Raw genomic sequence first — 19,944 nt, 5'->3', positions numbered from 1 at the left:
AGTCTCTTAAGTTCTTCCACTGCTTCTGTCATGCAAGTTGCATGGTGATTCTCTAACGTTTTAATCGTCGCATGTGTCCAATTTTTTGCATTGACAATTTTTTGATTTGTCGAATTCTCTGATGGATGAGACGGGTACACATTCCATACCAGTTCCTCTTCCAGGCGAGTGAGTCTGCGTGGGACCCGAGTCGTAGTATTGGTCCGATACAAGTGGTGTTTAGCTTTAATAAATTTCCTAATTCCTCTGGTCATGAGTTGGAAATTGCTATATTCCACCCGCTGTGCCATTTCGGGGGGAATCCTCTGTAATCAAAAACACAAGGGAGCATATCGCTTATATGTCTTTAGAGACATCTTTATATTTGCATACATAATAGTATGTACGCATAACAGTATATGTTAATTATGTGGTGAGACACGTTGCCTTGACACAGTGCGAACTTCCGAACCCTAACCCTAACCCTAACCCAGGGGGGATCAATTCCCCTATCCTGGTCGAGGAAGGGCTCAGTCCCTCATTCCTAACCATAACCCTAAAACCCTAACCCTAACCTCTAACCCTAAGTAACCCTAACCCTAAGTAACCCTAACCCTCAATTCCCCTATCCTGGTCGAGGAAGGGCTCGATCCCTCATTCCTAACCCTTTCAAGAACTTAACCCTTGACACAATTGATTGATTGAACACATATAAGCTGAAAGAAAGGAAAAGATGTTTTACAGTTGACATGTTGAAATGAAGTCGGAGGAAGTCGGCTATTTGTTGTTCTCTTTACACGATGACTCACCACGAGACGGCTCTTGGCGGCTAAGTGCTTGCCGAGGGTGGTATTTGCTTCAGGACGCCTTCTCCTTGTGCTCTGTCTTGTGGGGAAATATAAAGACAAAAACACAGAAACAATAAACAAGCCCAGCAAGGCGGCGTCAAGTCAGCAGTCAGACAAGACGATTGCTTGGAAATTCACGTCCTCTTTTATTGTGCACGTGACACAACAAAACACTCACTTCCTTGTTGTAGTCATGGAACAAGACAAAGTCCCTGGAGAAGAGAATTGTATCACGCACACGCTTGTCACAAGACTTAACCATGTGCGTCAGGAGGACAAGGTGCGCGTATTAAAGGGGATTTGACGGAGCTTTAAGGATCTGGTGACAAGAAGACGCTGGATGAAAAAGTGTTCATTTGAAGGCCGACGGCATCGCGCCGTGATGACGGCGCGTGAAAAATCCAAACGCACGTGTCTACAAAAGCCGTCTTGTCCGATACGAGTCCAGCTTTGTGGCAAGCAACAGTCAACATCATTGTTCATCTTCAAAAACACACCAAAAAAAAACAGCACCGACCACTTTCAAATTGAGACAAAAATTGGCTCTTTTTTCAAATATACATTACAAAGACAAAGGTCATGACATTCAAACACTGACCGCCCGCCCGCCAAAAACAAGAAAATAAAAACATTTACTGTTTGTTGTAAAATATCAATTATTTCATTCATTACCTACTTTTTAAGTAATAGGTTATGGAAGTGCATTGTATCAAATATCAGAAACAGCCAGAAAAAGAAAAAAAAATCCAAATCGCTCAAGTCCGACAGAAAATCGTCAGTTGTGATCATGAAGTGCAAAAACCAAAACGAGTAAATGCTCAATCACAACCTTCATATAGCAAATGTGGAGAATGTTCAAGACGTCGGCGGACGGGAGCGCCGCGAGTTCACGTGGCCACTTTGTTACAGCTACAAATCTGCCTCATCACACAAGAAGGGAAACCAATATATTATTTTTTTAAATTATAAAGAGGAGCAGTTGACAAATTGTAAAACTTGAAATGTGCTCACCGCAGCCCAACGTTCGCAGTGTTGATGAACGGCACGTTTTGCCAAATAAAAGCACACAAACGTTGCTCGGAAGGCAAATGATGGACTTTGCAAAGGAAGGAAACTCTTCCTGGAAGCAATTGAAGAAAACTAAAATGTCCTCACATTAACAAGTCATTCTCTTACCTTTCATTCTCAGAAACCCTCATTGGTACCCGGACAGCTTTTTTTTCTTTTCTTTATTTTAAATAACATGAGAAAATAGATGTTTTTAAGGAGTAACTTTTTTTGCTGATAAACTGTATAAAATGGTGGCTACAAATGCTGTGTAAATGTCCTGGTCATTATTTTTACACTTTAGTACATTTGGGGCAAAACATGTGCATTTAGTGCCATCTTAAGTTTAAACGCGGAGATGAAGACAATTTGGCTGTTAATCGTCTCATTACACGAGACAAGACATACTCCGTCACTTGTGGCGCATGAAGGGCTTCTTAGCGAGTTGCAGCTGTCAATCACAGGCAGACCACGCCCAACCCCACTCGCAACCCAACACTCCCTTCAGGCCACACCCCCTTTGAGCGGCAAATTCGAATTTTAGTGTGGCGAGCAAGAGTCTAACTTCCTGTTGAGTAATCCTTTAAAGGAAAACTTTCAATACGATCAGGAAAAAATTGTAATTAAAAAAAACAACTAAAAATCTCATTAAAATTCACTAAGCAATCATTTGAAATGCTGAATAAAATCGTTGGAATAACAGAATTTTTTTCTGATCATTTACATATGTTCTTGTGGAAAAAAAAAATGCAACATTTTACACAAAATCCATATTTACAAGAACAAAGACGATATGATGAAATCATTTAAAAAATACTTTATATCATTTGAGATTTTTTCCCTCAAAATTCCAACTCTGTTACCAATATTTCTACTTATTTCTGGTCAATGTCAATATTAGCAATGGGACGTCTGGTCAATCCGTCCTCATATCCAGCGGAAGAAATGCTTTGGCGTCCATGTTGGACGGCGACAGGCTTGCAGTGGGCAAATGTTGGGGGAGTGGTTTGCGATTCGGATGCACGAGGCAAACGGAGGGAGGACTCCAAAGCGTGAGATGATGCTTCCGAACAAGTGTCGGCATCCTGCGCCTCATCGTTCGCAAACTTTCCATGTCTTGAAAATATGTGGGAGGGGCAAAAGTATATATCCAAAAATAGCCATCTGTTTTTTCACAGGTGGGATTTTCACCTCAGGCATGTGTGTGGAAGATTTCCACCTCGCGCCCGCCAAACACACCATCAATGCTTGCTCATCCAACAATATGCAAACTGTGCTGAATTTCGACATTTGTGTTATTTTGCGGATTGATTTGGATGACGGTCTCAACGCGTTCAACAACGCCAGCTCACCCAAAAAGAACGCCTACAAAACAAGCTGTGCTTTCAAAGCCCATCCTGTGGTGACTTTTGCCGAGTCCGACAATCCTGACCCGACTCAAAAGTAGAAGGTTAGCACGTTAGCAATTAGCCAAGGGACGTTTGCAGGTACCCTGCGGCGTGAACGGCCGAGACATTTGGGACGAATGAGAAGAAGCAGCTACCCGAGTCCAGCTTGCTAAAGTGGCTTTCCAGCTAGCTAGCTAGCAAAGATAGCCCAACCGCTCATTTATGCCAGGATGGCCGCAAAGTTTAGCCAGCAAATGACCAAGCGGACCCGACATTTTGCCATTCGTTCCAGTTCAGGTACCACCGATTGTCACGGCCACCCAAGTCAGGCCAATTTGCGGTCAGCTGCGGGTCTCGTCGCTTCACTTCATGCTGTCCGTCACGGCGCCCGTCGTCTTGCTCGTCGCAGTCCCGTCTGCGTTTGCCGGCGGCTGACCTGCATTGGGCCCGCCCCCGTTTTGGAGGCTTTCTTGTTTGTATTGCTGCACGGCGCGATTGACGGCATCTTCCACCAATCGCTTGCTGATCCTCCGTAGCTCCGCCTCATCCGGCTCAGACCGACTACCTAAAAACGAGAAGGAAGAATTCAACTGAAATGGATACAATGTCGTCATTTGGGGATTTGATTGCAAGAAGGTTGCGACTGAGCAAATGTTATTAATTGCTGTGTTTATTCGTGAAGCGTTTGATTTTCGAATGTTTGGAATCAATGAAAACATTTGCAAGACAAAAGGTCAACATGTCAGCCATCTTCCCATTTGGCCACTTTAGAAATGCCGCCATTTGGAGAAGGTGACAAATAGTCCGCTGCCTTGACTGCAAAAAAAAAAAAACGAACATTTTGTAATGCCAACTTTCATTAGAAAAATAACAGCCCGTCATTTTGAACGTGAGAACATACAGTAAAGACGTGATAAAAGCAACATCAAGAAGAAAAATGTTTTCCTCGCACCGAGGCCTATTTGGATTTCGCAGTGAGAAGACAAAAAAAAATGTCTGACGTGACAGCCAAAGTGTGAACGGGGCTTCCGCTTTTGAGCACCTCTTTGTAAAGGGTGACAGTCGATAGTGCAGCTTAGAAATAATCCTCGTAAAGACGACCTGGATTGTCTCACAGAAATGTTGATTTGGAAAAAAAGCCAGGTTGAGGTTGTTGTCAAACGCTGCCATGCAAATCATTTGAGAACAAAACAAATCATCCGTTTTCTCGAGCCTCCCGATTGATCACCGATTCCATTTGAACCCTTTGAACTTTGGTACGCTGTTAGCCAACACATACGTGAGCGTTTGCGATGGAGCGGAAGCGGAGTCAAACCTGCAACACAAACACAAGCATTTGTGAGACGGCGCCGCCGGGACCAGTTCACAAAATCATCAGCATCCCGAAATCAAATGGAAGCCGGCCACAAAATCAGCTCTTGTCCACTTTTTTCATTCCATTGGAATATTTGCCCTTCCAGTCGATAAAGATTTGATGACTGATGGTTTGATTCTGAAAATGAATCAAAGCAACATTTCTAACCCTAACCCTAACCCAACAAAGCTTTTACGGCGTGAAAGCCGCCATAACTCTCCAATAGCAATCACATGACTGAAACCCCGCCAGCCCCCAAAAGAGGTCATAATATGCGTGGAAGCATTCCGGCAATTGGATGACATCAAGCGCTAGACATGCTGGACGAGGCAACGCCTCCGTTGCGTCAAATCCTGTCGGGGTCAAGAATGTGGCGCCGCCTGATCAGGGCCAGATCCCATTTGGACAGTCAGCCCGAAAAACGGAATTTGAGGACGAATCCCATTGGAAGCAGAAACGCCTGCGGTCTGAACGCAGCCAGAGTGCCAATATTTGGCTACCGCTGCCCACATTTTCCTCAGCATTTTCCTCACTTCGTACTCCCCACTAACAAACGCTCATGGTGAAGGTCTTGGATGAATTCGAACCATTGTACTGCTTCCGAGACAGCTGAAGACTCGTTAAATCTTCATTTGTAGCGAAACTGGAAAGCTTGTCTTTTCACCTCAAGGCCGTTCCGGAATTGGTCAGGCTTTCATTTGGGTTGGCCGCACCACAATCTTGCATCACAAAGAAAAGCTTTGAATCCAGCCTAAAGATTGTTATGCAACCGATTTGACGGGAAAACGCATGGACCTTGCGGGCATTTTGCAGCTAGCTTAGCTACGGCTGCTTCTTTCCAAGACAAAGCGCCAAGACAAATATTGGATTGAAGGGCCTTTAAAAGCAAAGTGTGCGCTCCACAATGTTAGCGGATGAAGACCAAGCGTCTGCTTTGGGTTTACGTCTGGGCACCCATCGAGTCTGGACTGTGTGGGAAAATCTGCAACAGCGCAACGACGTCGCATAGCAACCGGACAAACATTTCTCTTCAAACAAGCAGCAGTTTGGGATTTGTGCGATGGCAATTCCAGCCAGGCTTGAAAAGAGTCCATGTGGGAGTGAGCTTTTTATAAAGTCGCCTTGAAGACTGGCAGGAGACGCAACATCCACTCGAGCACTCACTTTTAAAAGAAGACGTCGTCATCGCTCTGAGGCTTGAATTAATTCGTTAGCAGGCCACTTGATTTGGTTTTACGTTGGCAGCCCGACAATGTGTGCGAGTGACTCGTTGCTTTGACACGAAGCTGATTTGCTTTGAGACAAAACACGAGCTTATTTGGCACGTCTGAGATGAAGGGACAAAAGATGCGTAAAGGTGAAAGGATTGTGGAAGGAAGCGTCCTTGGTGGACATGGGACGGGACAGGCGGAGGACATTTGCCGGGGAAAGACAGCAGATGCGGACCACCGAGTTCACACCCAAAGGAAAGATGCTCATACGGACCTGGAAGACATTTTGAGCCCACGTCAAGCTAATGCTAGCAGTCACTTCAAACTAGCAAGCGTCAAATGGCTGACGACCTCCAATTCCCAATAATGATGTCATTGTGGCTGGCGGGATCGAAGGATGAGCGATTGATGGCGGAGAAGTGATTTGAGGCCGCCGACTGCCCGTCGACCGCCGGGAGGGGCTCCAACGCACCCGCGCTTCAGAAAATGAATGCATGAACGGAACGATCAGGAGCCTTTTCCTGATGGCTAAGCAAGGAATTGGAAGGCTGGTTTGGACTCTCAAGAAAGATGGCCGGCGGCGTGAAGTCACCAGGTCATTGGCGGACAGGGTCGACGAGGTGGCCATCTTGGCCCTCGTGTTTATTCAACGTGCGCAGCTCGGCAATCAACTGTCCACATTTTCACCGATCCAAGAGGAAATGAAAACAACAAGAAAAAAATCTTCTTTTGGAGCCTGCTTGGAAGGATTGCGTGCGAAATGTTTCTGTTTGACGCTCGTGGACATCCATCTTCCCCAAGTGGCCCAATGAGGAAGGATGGGCAGGCGGGCCGCAGCAGAACCTGCAGGCCAAGCGCCATCTCAACAGCTGACGATGAATTGGGGAGGCAAAGGAAAGGCCCAGCCGCGCCAGCTTTGGGTTAAAAAAAAAAAAAAGAAAAGAAAGAGACAAATGGTCACATTTCAAAGCTATTTCACTGCAAAAGCTCGTCCTACTTTTGGCTGGAAAGGCTCACAAAATGTCTGGCAAGGAAATTGGGCTTAACATGAAGTGTGACCAAAAAAAAGGAAAGCGAGGCGAGAGGGAATGAACAATCACAAACATCCCACAGAGCAACAATTGGCAACAAGAGCACATTAATGGTGCGCACAGAATTGAAAAAAGGGAAGAGGACGCCTGCTTCTGTTCAGGGGAGAAAGATCACCGTTGCACACACACACACACACACACACACACACACACACACACACACACACACACACACACACACACACACACACACACACACACACACACACACACACACACACACACACACACACACACACGCGTGTGTGCCACCTCCACCAAACAGAATCCTTGCGGCCGTTGTGCTACGTCTGCCTTTTGTGGGTCCGAACATGACGTCCTGTTGGCCAGGACGGCATCGGCCACTCGCATGCAAAGCCGCACGTCTTGCTGCGCTCGCCACGGCGGGCAACATCTGAGGGACACACGCGTTTGTTCTCTTCCCAGGCAACCCCCCACCACGCCTCCCCCCTCTCATTAGTCTTGGCTCCCGGCATCTCTCTCTCTTTGCCCCTTTTCTCCCTCCACCTCCGAAGTAGGCCACAGTGGGCCGACTGTTTATAGCCATGCAGCTGCGAGAGAGCGCGTGGGGCGGGGAGGCGAGGGGCGGGGCGGTCGTGGGGAAAATAAGCACAAGCAACATGACGTCCTTCCTCGTCTATTGGATGGCTTGTGTCTGTGCGGCACAACGAGCATGAAGCTTGCGATGGAAGCACTTGACGAGGGGCAAAGTCTGCCTTGATGGCGCACAACAAGCCTGTAAAGCGTATCATGGCAGGCGTCGCTGTTCAATCATCAGCCCGACTCGTGGCTGTGCGGCAAGCACGGAGGTGAACGGGCAGGTACAGCGCAAGACTATTTTTAGGGTGCACTGACTGGTTTAAAGAAGCAACACGTCTGTACGGGGGCGAGCACAGTCTTGAATGCAGTCCTCACGTCTCCAGAAGCAGCACGTTGCAGAAAAGCCACCCAAAAATAAATACATAAAAATAAACAGCAATTGCGATGCATGCTGAATGAGAATGTGATTTTGATATTGGTCACCCACAAAGCCCCCCCCACGTGGACATTGACCAATTGTATCCATTTTGGGGGACACTTTTGGCCAGTCAAGATCTGTGCTTATGCTATCAAAACACACACACTTTAGAAAGTATTTCTTACAGCCTGTTGTGACTTTCTGCTCATGAAGAAATAACTGAGACATTCGGAGAACACTTTGGCACTCGAACACTAAGACTCGCGCACACACTTCTCCAAATACAAAGATCGAAGTGGACTAACTCAAGCTGTTTGTTGACTAAAACTGGCACACACAAAAAGCAGTTCAACATTTGATATCCATAATGTCATCAAACCAAAGTCTGCTAGCTTAATGCTAGCATGTGAAATTCCATAGAGGGGCTAAAGAAAATTAGCATAGATGTTAGGTTGATTTCAACACTAACGATTACGAAGGTAAGGGAAGATCATTTGCCGTGATCCTAATTGCGTCTTCCGGTCCACATCAGCACCGCCGAGCATGTTGCAGCCACTAAATATGATCCAAAAACTGCTTACAAGCGTCGCTGTGAATGAATGATGAGGCAGCTCGAGTGGAACAAGCGTCCGCTCACGTCACCGCTAACACACTCCAAAAAATACACTACACCCCCAAGAAATAAATGACGAGTTCAGACATTGGATGCTCCCACGAGACTTGCTGACATCTCTTGTGACTTCTGGGCTTGGGGGGGTGGGGGGGTCTCATCATCAGGGCACGTCTTAAATGGAATCCCTTTGCACATACAACACTTCTTTTACAAGGCAGCCATTTTGCTAACAGGTCACATGCTGAAGACACACACACACACACACGATCCTGATGACCTCCAGCGTCAAACTCCCAATTGTCCTCCCCCAACACGCACACACAAACGCTGGTTGGCGTGCGTGCGTGTGCAGGACACGCCATCCCGAAAGACGCACGCACGCACACTTACTGATTTTCTCCTCCGTTTGTGAGAAAGGGAAGCAGCACAGCTGACCCATGGCGCCACTTTGCCAGAACCCCCCGCCCCCCCTCTCTTCTTCTTACCCCCCCAAAAAACAAAACAGATTTGAAAAGGAGTTGAGCATTCAACTGAACCTCGGTGGTCAATACTGGCGCCGCCCAACTCCCTCAAAGTCCTTGTTAAGAGGAAAATGGATTCCCCCAAAAATGTCTCCGTCAGAAGAATGAAGGCTGCATCGACGACAAAAACCAGCGAGTGGCGAAACGCTCGCCTCTTCTGGCTTCACTTTGCGCTGACACGCCGAGGAGGAGGAGGACGAGGAGGAGCAAGAGAGGGAGGGAGATCGCTGCTGGTGGATGTGCGCCGCGACACGAGATGACCGGCATTTTTCATGTATCCGTACGTGTGTGTGCGTGTTTGTGTGTGTGTGTGTGGGGGGGGGCACCTCCATGTTTAACATGATGCAAAAGGACCGTTTCATGTTTGAGGGTTGAGAGGATTACTTGGGTGTCGGGGGGGGACAAAGGCAGAGAGGACGTGAGACTGAATATGTGTGTGTGCATTAAGAAAGGGGGGGCACAGGCGCCGCCCCCCTCTCGTCACTGTAGCTTGAATAATGCTTGTTGAATGGTCGGCAGCTGCGCCTGCTGCCGCATGCAAATTTCTATTATTGAGAGGATCTTTTTGGCGTGCGTGCGTGCGTGCTGTCTCAAACAATATGAAAGAATACAAATTCAGAATATGCATTTCAAAATCATTCACTGTGACTCCTGATGTTTGCCACTTGGCCACCAGGTGGCAGTTAAAAAAAAGCCATGCAGCCCAACTAGAGTTTTACTCAACTACTGTCAATGTGCAATAGTTGTCATTTTTTTGCAAAGCATAAAGAATCTGAGTATTGTTATATTGGCGTGTGTTGCTTAAAGTGCTGTGACGCAGATGTTACATTATTTGCTCCCGCCTTCTGCAAGTGGTCCAAGGCAAGGAAATGATGGTTGCTGCATATTTCACACTTGCCTCACATTCCAAATGAACAATTTCCATGACACTGTCAAATAAAGCAGATGGATGAAAAGAAGGTTTTGGAAAGGCCATTTGGTGCTGCGAGATGATTGGCCACAACGGCAAATGCTTGACATCAATCTCTCGTCGTCGTCATGGACGGGAAGTGACAATTCACCAAAGTGCCCTGGAAATGTTGACTTAAGACGGCAAAACTGAGGATGGACACGTCACCAAATATGATCACAAATGAAGCTGTTTGTCGCGCTGAAAAACAGATTCCATGACTGACGTGAAATGGAACCGTAGCCAATCAGGACGCTCAGTGAACTGTTGATAAAGTGTCACACGTCATTCAACACAAGAAATATCAAGCTAACTGTTAGCCTAGCTTCTTGTACTTCTTCTTTATGGCAGTGTAGATACCCTGTGGTACTACGATGCCCCTCATAGGTCAGTCTTGGTACTACGACAGACATCTGGTTTGGGGGCTGGTGTGACTTGCGCATATGGGTGGTAGGGGTGGGAATCTTTGAACACCTCACAATTTGCTAACGATTCAGGGGCTATTCCATTTTTAATATGTATATTGATGCACTTTTTTTTTACTTTTAAGTATTAATCACTTGGTGCAGTGGATCAAAAAAAAACCTCACTGTTCAGATCATATCACAGATTTTAATTAATCCGCCTACCAACACGCGTGATACTAAAAATCAGGATCATTATCAGGCATGCTGATGAGCTGATTATGTGAATCAGGTGTGCTAGTGGTCGTCAACGTCTTCTTTTCTCCAATAATCCACATGGACTATTCCAATGGTGTGTCAAACTGCAATACGCATGCCGGGCCAGTAGATGGCAATGTCACTTGAAAGTGACCCTTTTCAGTTCCAAGTCGACACATAAGCAGCCGTCAATCGTGTCAAATGTAACACTACAGTCAGTCAAAGCTAGTTTAAGTGTTCCCGAGAAAGGGCACACCTTGCTAACGCTAACCCCTCGGCTCCGCCCGTGGGATTAATTGAGGGTTACAAACAAGTGAACAAGGTGAAAGGTGATGAGTCAAGTGAAGCATGTCTCTGCCGTCCCTCACACACGCATGCACATACTGTCGATACATACGGGACGCTATTTGCTGAGCTTAAACGTTGTGTCGGCTCAACCTCCGTCACGACCGTGACGCATCATGAAGCTCCACGTAAGCATCCACTAAGACACAAAGTGATCGGATAAACAATCCCTGACTAAACGAGCGCGTGGGTCCAAAGTGCTGAACACGTCACTGCAGGGCGCAGATAACGGTTGGGTGCGACGCTCCTTTATCACGCAGCCTTTCAATCATTAAGCGCACAAAAGCCAAGCCAGATCGGAAGCCTTTTGCGGCTAATTGTAACCTTTTCCGAACATCTCGGCCATGTTGCTGGAGCCTTGCAAGATAGAATTCTTGCCCTTTTTCTTTGATTATTACTGTTAAGAAGCAAAAACGCGCTCACCCGACAGCGGCCAAAGTGCTTTCAGATCCTGGCACAGTATTACCATTTACTGCCAAATGTTTTGCCCACCAAATCCAGGGCCTTGCAATTGAATTCCTGCATTGGTTTGATGACAATCAATCTCACAATTGACATGTCCTACCTGCCCAAAGTGTCACCTGCATTGATTGGCTGTGAGAAGGGAATCAACATATACACGCGTTTGCGTGCCCTTGCACGCATGACACAGACATTTGGTCGCTTAGGTGGAATTTGACGCATGTGATGATGAGACTCCTCTCTTAACGGAAATGTTTGGAAGAAATGAAGGCCTAACCAGCGCAGGTTGCATTTCATTCCCACTAGTTAGTGGGCCTAAGCTTGTTTTAGAGGCACTAAGTATTAGCCAGATTCAAGGTTAGCCATCATTTTGTATGTGATGTCAGCGCCACACTTGTACCCGTCTCGGGTTCACTCAAGAGTGCGCTACTTTTTTCTTGCTAATAAAGCAAACGATGATTCCAGCCCTGTCTCTTTTCAAATAATGAAGCATGTTGGACCAAAGTGAAATCTTAATTCTCCACATCTTTCACATGTGGAGAAAGAGACGAAACGTAAGCAGCTGTCATGCGGTATACAAATGTGCCGTCTAACAGAGCCCCCTTGTGGCTGCATATAGCATTGCATCTGTCACCTCCCACCTCCCAGACGTGTGTGTGTGCGTGTGTGCGTGTGCGTGTGTGTGTGTGTGTGTGTGTGCGCGTGTTGGCCCCCTGACCGAGTTGCAGCGACGTCTCCGTGTGGTAGTAGCCGTCCTGCTGCTTCTTTTTCAGCATGGAGCAAAGATCCAGACGCTCCACCATCTGGTCGCCAAAAAACCTGCACACCAATTCACATCATTCAAATGCTATCAACTTTAAGTTTTCATTGAATATGATCTCAAACACAAGGAATGAGTGCTATTAGCATCGTAGATAAGCCTTTATGAAGTCTATTTTCCACGTGATGCATAGAAATATGACAACAAATTGCACACAGGTCAAAACACATTGAATGTCCCGTTAATTGATGAAGTGTTGACAATGCCACAATTTGACACTGACAGCTGTTACTAAAATGCTCATTTTCAAGTTGCCTCAAGAGGTTTATCTATTGGCTGTCATGGCGTGACGTGACGTGTGCGAGCCTAAAGACGAGTGTGCCCACCTGCTGGTGTAGTTGGAGTACAGCGAAGGGTCCACGCGCTTGAGACCCTTGAAGGAAAAGACAAACAAAGAATGGGCATGACCTCGTCGTAGCACAAGAATCCTTCAGACACATTTTTCATGGGGTTTGATAGGTTACAGGCAAGTCCTAATGTGGGCTTTTACAGCCGTAAGTGTAGTACCATCTTGTGGCGCAACCGGTCAGCACTGAGGTCTGCCCAGCGAAGAAACGCACTCGCGTCTACTTCAGGGCCGGAAGAAGGTCAGGCAAGGCTCGTCCTGCAGTCCTACTTTTACAATTGTTGTGTTCTCTGTACGTGTTGCTACTTGGTGTGTGAAAGGGGGCGGGGCCAATCATTGGCAGGAACAGGCGCTCGTTATTTCAGGTTTTGGAAGGGCGACACGCAAAAAGACAGCACCTCCAAAAGCATTTACAAACAACAGCAATGTGACTGAGATTCCTTCACCGAAGACTTGAAAAACATTTACAAGACAAGAAAAGAAATAACCACGTCATTAACACACACAAAAAGGATTTCAATTGTTTAAAAGGCCTCAATCAAAAGTACGGGGGGAAAACTTTTCAAGCTGGATTTAGAAACATTTGCACTCGGGGCCGAGTATCGAGTACGGCAAAGCCACTTGGAGGTTGCCGTATTGTCCTCAAGTTGCACGTCCTTCAAGCCTGGACATTGCCATCGCATTTCGGTCAGCCCGTCTACGGCCTTTCACGTTCTGTTAGCCTTAAGCTGGTTTATTTTCAGGATGACTTTGTTTCTTATGTTGAGCATGTGGATGTTTAAGTACCCAATGTTTCATTCTCTTTTGGTTTACGAGTCACTTTGACAGTTTGTTTCAACCGGGACTGACCGACAGCTTCAAGCAAATACGCTCGGCTTTAAATTGTTGGACAAGTGCCAAGGAATATTTTCTCAAGTGTCTTCTAATACCTTTAAAGCCTGTGGGAAAGTAAGGACAAGATTTGTCTCCAAATGTCACACTTTAACAACTGTGTGCGTGTGCGTGTGCTGTACCTGCGATCTGAGCTTTGGAGCTCTGGACAACTTCATGATGGTGAGATGAGGTTGAAAGCCACGAGCGTCGCCTTCCACAAGTCCTCGCTCCTTGAAACGACCGCACAGTAACTCTGCAACACACACGGACAATTGTGCGTCACACGTCGTTGCCTCTTCAAGAGTCACTTTTTTGGTGCCTCTTCTCGTTGTGGCAGCTGCTACACAACAGCTGTTAATCATTGTTAAAAGGGTGGCGTTGGCCAGCGCCTTTTCTATACTGTCAAAATGGCGGCCGTTTTGGGATGCGTGAGGTCAATGTCCGGATCTCTATTGAACTGGTGATCTCAGGTCGGGCCCACAAGCGGACAGCGTCCATGACTAATGCTGGCCAAATGCTCACACAGGTGAAAATGCCGAGAGAACGTCGGTCTCGCCAGCATGAGGACGTGGCCGGCCGGCGTGGACCGCGCGCATCGCAGGATGCCAAAGTCAGATCAAGACACAGCCAGGAAGACAAAAGCAGCCTTGCACAAAGAGACAGGCGGATATTTTAAGAAAGCGAGCGAGCGAGCGAGCGGCCCGCGGGGGAGCGAAAGGTTAGAACGTAATCAATAACAGCAACGGAGGCGGCAGACAGCAGGACGGGGCGGGAGCTTCAACTTCCTGCCTGCCCCCGTCTAAAAACAACAACAGTTGATTTGGACGTGCAACAGCGCGCACCTCCGCCGAGGAGGCGTCGCTCGCATCTTCCCGAAGGACCGCGACTCTTTACTATTGACACAATTGAATTCAAGCAACACGCCAGAAAAAAGGTACAAAATTCCAAATGTGTTCAAATATCAATGAAAGCTGAAAGCCGTTTGAGTATCCAAATGATGACACTCGGGTCACGTGCACAGCAATGTCTTGACCAGTTTCAAGCAGTTGACGTCATCGCTGTGACCTCACGCCAGCCCTAAGAGGCCACTCTTCGTTTTTAAACTCCTTTTCATGCTTTATCCATCAAAATGCCGGATGGCGTCTTCATTTTATTGCCTACATTTCCATTGTGAGCTCACACACTTGACATTATGGTCACAAACATGTCCAAAGGATGTCGGCCTAAGTACTTGGCAGGCCAGCTTGGAGCTTTGGCCCAACGGAGGAAGGAGAATCCTCTTTATGAAAAAAAAAAATTAAAATCCAGCTTAATATTGTGAGCCAAAGGCACAACACAGATAAAAAAAATTAAAAATAAAAAAACAAGCAAAGGCTTATAGGAATATAGGGTATGAACATCCCAAAACAAACAAAAAATATATATAAAAAAGTCAACACGTATTTCATAAATACATTTTATTTACTGGTAAAATTCCTAAAAATATATTACACATATGAAAATAAGAATTGAATTAAATATTTATTTTTCTTTCATTCACACAAAATTAACACTAATGTAGTTTACACACAAAAAAATAATAAAAGGAAAAAGAATAAATTAGATCATAAATGTTTTATGTTCTAGCTTACATTGGTACATTTTTCGGATTTCCTAATCAATGTAACACTTCAAAAAGTAGCATAAACAATTGACATTTAAATAATACAAATATCTAATCTGAACAATTGAATTGGTAATGTGGTTTTCTTTTCAACATATGACTTGTAGAAAATCGGAATATTGCGCTGCTCATTTTGGAAGTTGCTTTCTTTTGTGAATACAACTTTTGGCTGGTTATGATCCGACACGACACGACGTTACGAGTGCAGCCGGCGTATGAAGTGAATGAGTACAAAGTTGGCACAGACGGGCTGACACTTTGACGCTGCGGTTCAACGCCAACAAGCACAGCAATCAAGATCTTGTTTAGTGTGTGCGTGTGCGTGAGACTGACCTGCCAGGCAGCGCAGCACACGCGTGTGCGGTCCCGGGCCCAAGGCGACAAACACCACATCGTTTCTGAAGTGAGCGACGCCCGAGAAGGGCAGCACCAGCTCCGCCCCACCCAGCAGCTCGTCCAATGACGGCTCCACCTGGGCCAGCGCTGCCGCCGCCCTGACGGCAGACACACACACACAAAATGACACACTAATCCTCACTCTGCATCCCTCTCGTGTTACATCATGACAGAATGTTGTGATAACTCATGTCGCCATCTTCTACTGGATTAAGGGTTGCCTTTTATGGGATCAAGAAGGTATGAAAACAGAGGATTTATCATCCATGCATAGATTTGTTTTTGTGTGCATTTGCCCTCTGAGTGATTCTCTTGCTTTACGGCCGTCATGCATGATGGTTGATGCCTGCTCCACCAATGGCCAGATGAGCACAAAGACTTTAATCAGCTTGCATCTTCCCTTCAGTATGAAGTGTGGGCGAACCCGCGGACACAGTTTTTGGGGTAGAATGGTGCCTTGCATGAGCTTGACACAAGAGGCTGCAGTTACACTTTAGGCCAGAGGTGGCAGTCGCCAGTAAAAAAAAAACAAAAAAACAAGTGGTTCCACAATGCACCCTTAAAGCTACTGAACGCAGAAAATTCCATTTCCAACAGCTACTACCACCTGCTGACGCAAAATGAAACTGCACACTTCTTTGCATATACAGTACAATGCAGTCACACAACTGCAGCCAGAAGGCGGGAAATTCAAACCCCGATCCAGTGGGGAAACTATTGGCCAGTGGCTTGCTGGAGTCCCCATTGTGACGAGTCAGGTGAGTATCTACTAATTACAAAATCTTTCACTCACAAATGGTCAAATAAAACAAGATATTTGGGGGGAAATTGTTTCAAAGAGCAGCTTGACGTTTTTTATCATTAACTACTTTTTTCTTTTCTTTTAATAGGAATGGGCCGAGGAAAGTTTTGGCCAGCTCTGGTTTCATCTTCAATCTGAGAAAGTTAAAAAATGAATTTAAAAAAAACATGAGATGACATAATTGGCTCTTTTTTGGGTAAGATGAGCGTGTATTAAAACAAAGCTTGCGATCATAAACTTGTTGGAAATTGGAGCCTTACAAGCAGCTTGTTTTTGTCAGCAATGGGAGAAAAGATGACACACACAAAACTAAATAACTACTAGGACAAAATATTTATTGCGCAAATGATTTGTTAAACGTAAAACTGCTACACTGGTGACTTTTGCCATCAAAAGTACATTTTCATTGTTGCCATTTTAGAGAAGAAAAGGACAGTTGTGATGTTTGAGGCGTCACTAAGAAAAAAATTCTGATCATTGGTCACTGTTGCCATAAAATAGATCTTTTCACAAAAAAATGGAATCAGGTAGAAGAAACAAACTTTTGGGGGGTGATGAAAGAAGAGACTGCAAATTCTCATTTGGTGGTTTATGTGTTCATGTCGTAGTCCTAAAAGTTCTGTCAGCCTTGAAAGATCAGTCAGAATGCTCGAAATACAGATTGCCTTTTTTTTAATGGATGCCACTGATTACGAGCTCACCTCACCTCATCTATTCTTTTCTTTTTTTTCTCCAAATGTAAGCGAGCCAATTTTGATATTGAACTTTATTTTGGAAGTCACATCATCTATTTGACCGGTGGCCATGGAAAGGAGACAAGAACAACGAGAAGTGCTGAAGGTCCACTTACAGGTCCACTTGCTCCTGGTCGGCTAGATGGGTGACGAGCAGCGTGACGTGGAGCGTGGGAACGGGGATCATGGCTTTGGCCAAGCCGGGCTCCCGCTCCAGCACCGCTTCTTGGACCTCGGTCACCGCCGAACTGATCTGCAATCGCACCACAACAACAAATTACACATCTCAGAATCTTTGTGTGTGTGACTCATGGGTTAGGTGGCGGGATACTTCCTGGTGGCAGAACCAAAATGTCTGCCCCCAACTTCAATTACAACCATGACAAAAAACCTGTTGCGCCACCACATACACCCTAAAAGTTGTTTGTTTTTTTCCCTTCAAGTCGCTGTAAAGTGAAAATAAATGGCTTGTAAATCTTACACAGTGCTGAGAAGAGTGTCGTTGACCAGCCTGACAAATTTGAATGATAAGAAAAAATGGCCAAGTGCATAAAAGACAGCTTCAAAATCAAGCTGCTGCTGAAAACAAAATACTCCCTGCTCGATTGTTCACGGCCAACCAAATACAACTTCTACCAGCTGGATCAAGGATTTTTTTGATGAAAGCATCAGGTGGCATTTACAGCCAACAATGAGGCACTCTAAAAGGAGCCAGGCCAGCTCAAAGCCTCATGCATGCTAGCTGCCAAAGTGGAATGACTCCGCCTTGGTCAAACGCCAAACAAAGATTTGTGTTGCCGGAAAAGGAGGCTCAAGCCTTTGCCATCGCGATGTCATCAAGAATGTGGCGAGGTGAAGCGTTTGCAAGCGGACCGGACCTGTAAGTTGGTGATGGGAATGGAGACAAAGTAGTTGGGCCGTTGGGTCTGCTTCTTCTTTTTGCTCTTCTCTGCATCTTGCTCACCGTCCACTCGCCGTCCCCTCTTCCTCTTCTTCCTGCCCCGCTCTTGCTTCGCCACTGATTAAAGGAAGAAAGACAAACATTCCAGCATCACGTCGGCAGGAACTTTAACCCCCACAACTTTTGGAGACGGATCGAATGTCGGGACCGAAGGAACTGCTGTCCAATGTACATTTCCGACACTCCTAACTCGTGTTCAGTTCGTCAACCAAAACTAAACACAAATCATTTTGGCAACGCACATTTTTCACTTGACTAAAACTAGACTAGATTAAAACCCTCATTAATAAACAATAACTGGGACTAAATCAGTATTCATTTTCGTCGACGAATGAAGACGAGACAAAAATGTACTTCACTTCATAAAAACTGGACTAGAATTGAGACTATATTTAAAAATGGGGGGAAATGTTACCACTACTCCAAACATGCGTTGATTCTCGATCAATTCCTGGTTCTGCGCGCCAGTTTGAAAAGAGTTGACCCGAGTTGCTGGAGGCGCCACTCTCCCCATTCTCCTGGCCTTGGATTTCCTTCAGGTTCTCCGATTCTGAGCCCCTCTCAAGAGCAGACACACCTGCAGAAGCAGTGTCCTCTTTTTCTCCATTGTCAGGAAAAGCATCATCGCGGGGAGCAGCAGCTGCGGTTTCCTTGCTGTGGGCGCAGAAGCTGTCAGGCTGCATCTTGCTCATGGCCACCGGACACAGACCTGAGGCCTGGAAACCCAACCAAACGATCGGGAATCCACAGCGAGGGCTTCAAATGTACAAACGAGTATCAGGGTTACACTGACAATTAAAATAATTATGAGAAACAATTTGCATTTTAGAGATAAAGATGATTGCAGAACTGGTTTTCGATTGGCAGACACGCCACCCCTTGTTACGTTATTATGCACCGCACCGCACATCCATCTTGTAAATACTGGACTTTTTATGTGTTTATTTGGTTTCTTTTCTGACTTACCTGATGTATTTTTATCCTTGCTTTCGCATTGCGAACCAAACTGTTGTGGGTCAAAGGAGTTCTGGAACAAGTCGACGTGAGGCCAGCAAGGAGACGACTCAGGTGCATGACGCGCACGCGCTGGCTCACACACACACACACACACACACACACACACACACACACACACACACACACACACACACACACACACACACACACACACACACACACACACACACACACACACACACACACACACACACACACACACACACACACACACACACACACAAAGTTTATATAATGTTAGTTAGCATTTAGCAGCCGACTAACATCGGCCTTATATAGACTCAAGGTTCACCGATTCCGGTCTTCGAAGTCCGCAGTCCTGCAGGTTTTAGATGTTTCCGTCCACTAGCATACCTGATTCATATTATCAGATCATCAGCATGCCTGATCCTGATCTTCAGTACCAGGTGCGTTGGTAGGTGGAAACATCTAATACCTGCAGGACTCCGGACCTCGAGGACCGGAATTGGTGAACCCTGGACTAATTCGACAAATACCTTTAAAGAAGAAAAAGAAAGAAGAAAAAAAAGTGATCGACGTCACATATAACGCATACCTGTCTAAATCAATCAATCCGCCATGTCTGCTAAGCTCGTGGCGAGCTAGCAGGCTGCACCGCGACTTTAGCGAAAACAAACGCCAAAAAGACAAACCTAACAACTTGTCGTCTGTTCTGGAGAGATATATCTTGTCGCTTGCGGGAATTGTTAAGTAAAAGAAACTACCACTGTTTGGAAAAACAGCCGGTGTCCTAGCGTTTACACGCAAACCGGAAGCCACCTGTTTGTAATCAAAACGTAGCTTCCGGTAAAGATAGGGCTTCACAATAAAAGCCAAGCTACGTGGGGCGCTCACGACACAAAAGTTATTGAGCAGCTCTTAAATTGCTTTTATGTCTTATTTA

General features: G+C 45.9%; 1 protein-coding gene and 1 long non-coding RNA gene across 7 annotated transcripts in view; one reads left to right on the top strand and one right to left on the bottom strand.

The window, feature by feature from the left end:
* Window positions 1-949: 949 nt before the first annotated feature.
* Window positions 950-19,944, bottom strand: part of akap7 (A kinase (PRKA) anchor protein 7) — a 20,850-nt gene continuing 1,855 nt past the window's right edge. The window contains exons 1-10 of one of the 5 annotated variants that reach the window (XM_077553273.1): window positions 19,597-19,746; window positions 18,990-19,109; window positions 18,439-18,739; window positions 17,941-18,080; window positions 17,179-17,315; window positions 15,464-15,624; window positions 13,608-13,720; window positions 12,575-12,621; window positions 12,147-12,247; window positions 950-3,827 (exon numbers count right to left, since the gene is read on the bottom strand). In XM_077553273.1, the coding sequence (XP_077409399.1) occupies window positions 3,625-3,827; window positions 12,147-12,247; window positions 12,575-12,621; window positions 13,608-13,720; window positions 15,464-15,624; window positions 17,179-17,315; window positions 17,941-18,080; window positions 18,439-18,739; window positions 18,990-19,097 (1,311 nt within the window). In that variant the 5' untranslated portion in view covers window positions 19,098-19,109; window positions 19,597-19,746 and the 3' untranslated portion in view covers window positions 950-3,624. Of the gene's footprint in view, window positions 3,828-12,146; window positions 12,248-12,574; window positions 12,622-13,607; window positions 13,721-15,463; window positions 15,625-17,178; window positions 17,316-17,940; window positions 18,081-18,438; window positions 18,780-18,989; window positions 19,275-19,596; window positions 19,747-19,944 lie in introns of those variants that run through there. The other 4 variants (XM_077553275.1, XM_077553276.1, XM_077553272.1 and 1 more) reach the window with 4 other exon arrangements.
* Window positions 14,158-17,542, top strand: LOC144039683 (uncharacterized). 2 transcript variants are annotated; one of them, XR_013289512.1, is made up of 4 exons: window positions 14,158-14,401; window positions 16,124-16,284; window positions 16,417-16,524; window positions 17,072-17,542. It is a non-coding gene; the product is annotated as an uncharacterized LOC144039683 (long non-coding RNA). The 2 variants fall into 2 exon arrangements; XR_013289511.1 differs by having other exon boundaries at window positions 16,417-17,542.

The sequence above is a fragment of the Vanacampus margaritifer genome, chromosome 19 (genome assembly GCF_051991255.1).
Source record: "Vanacampus margaritifer isolate UIUO_Vmar chromosome 19, RoL_Vmar_1.0, whole genome shotgun sequence".
In the NCBI taxonomy this organism is placed as follows: domain Eukaryota; kingdom Metazoa; phylum Chordata; class Actinopteri; order Syngnathiformes; family Syngnathidae; genus Vanacampus; species Vanacampus margaritifer.
Note: the sequence above shows the minus strand (reverse complement) of the source record. Positions and strands in the feature narration are given on the sequence as shown.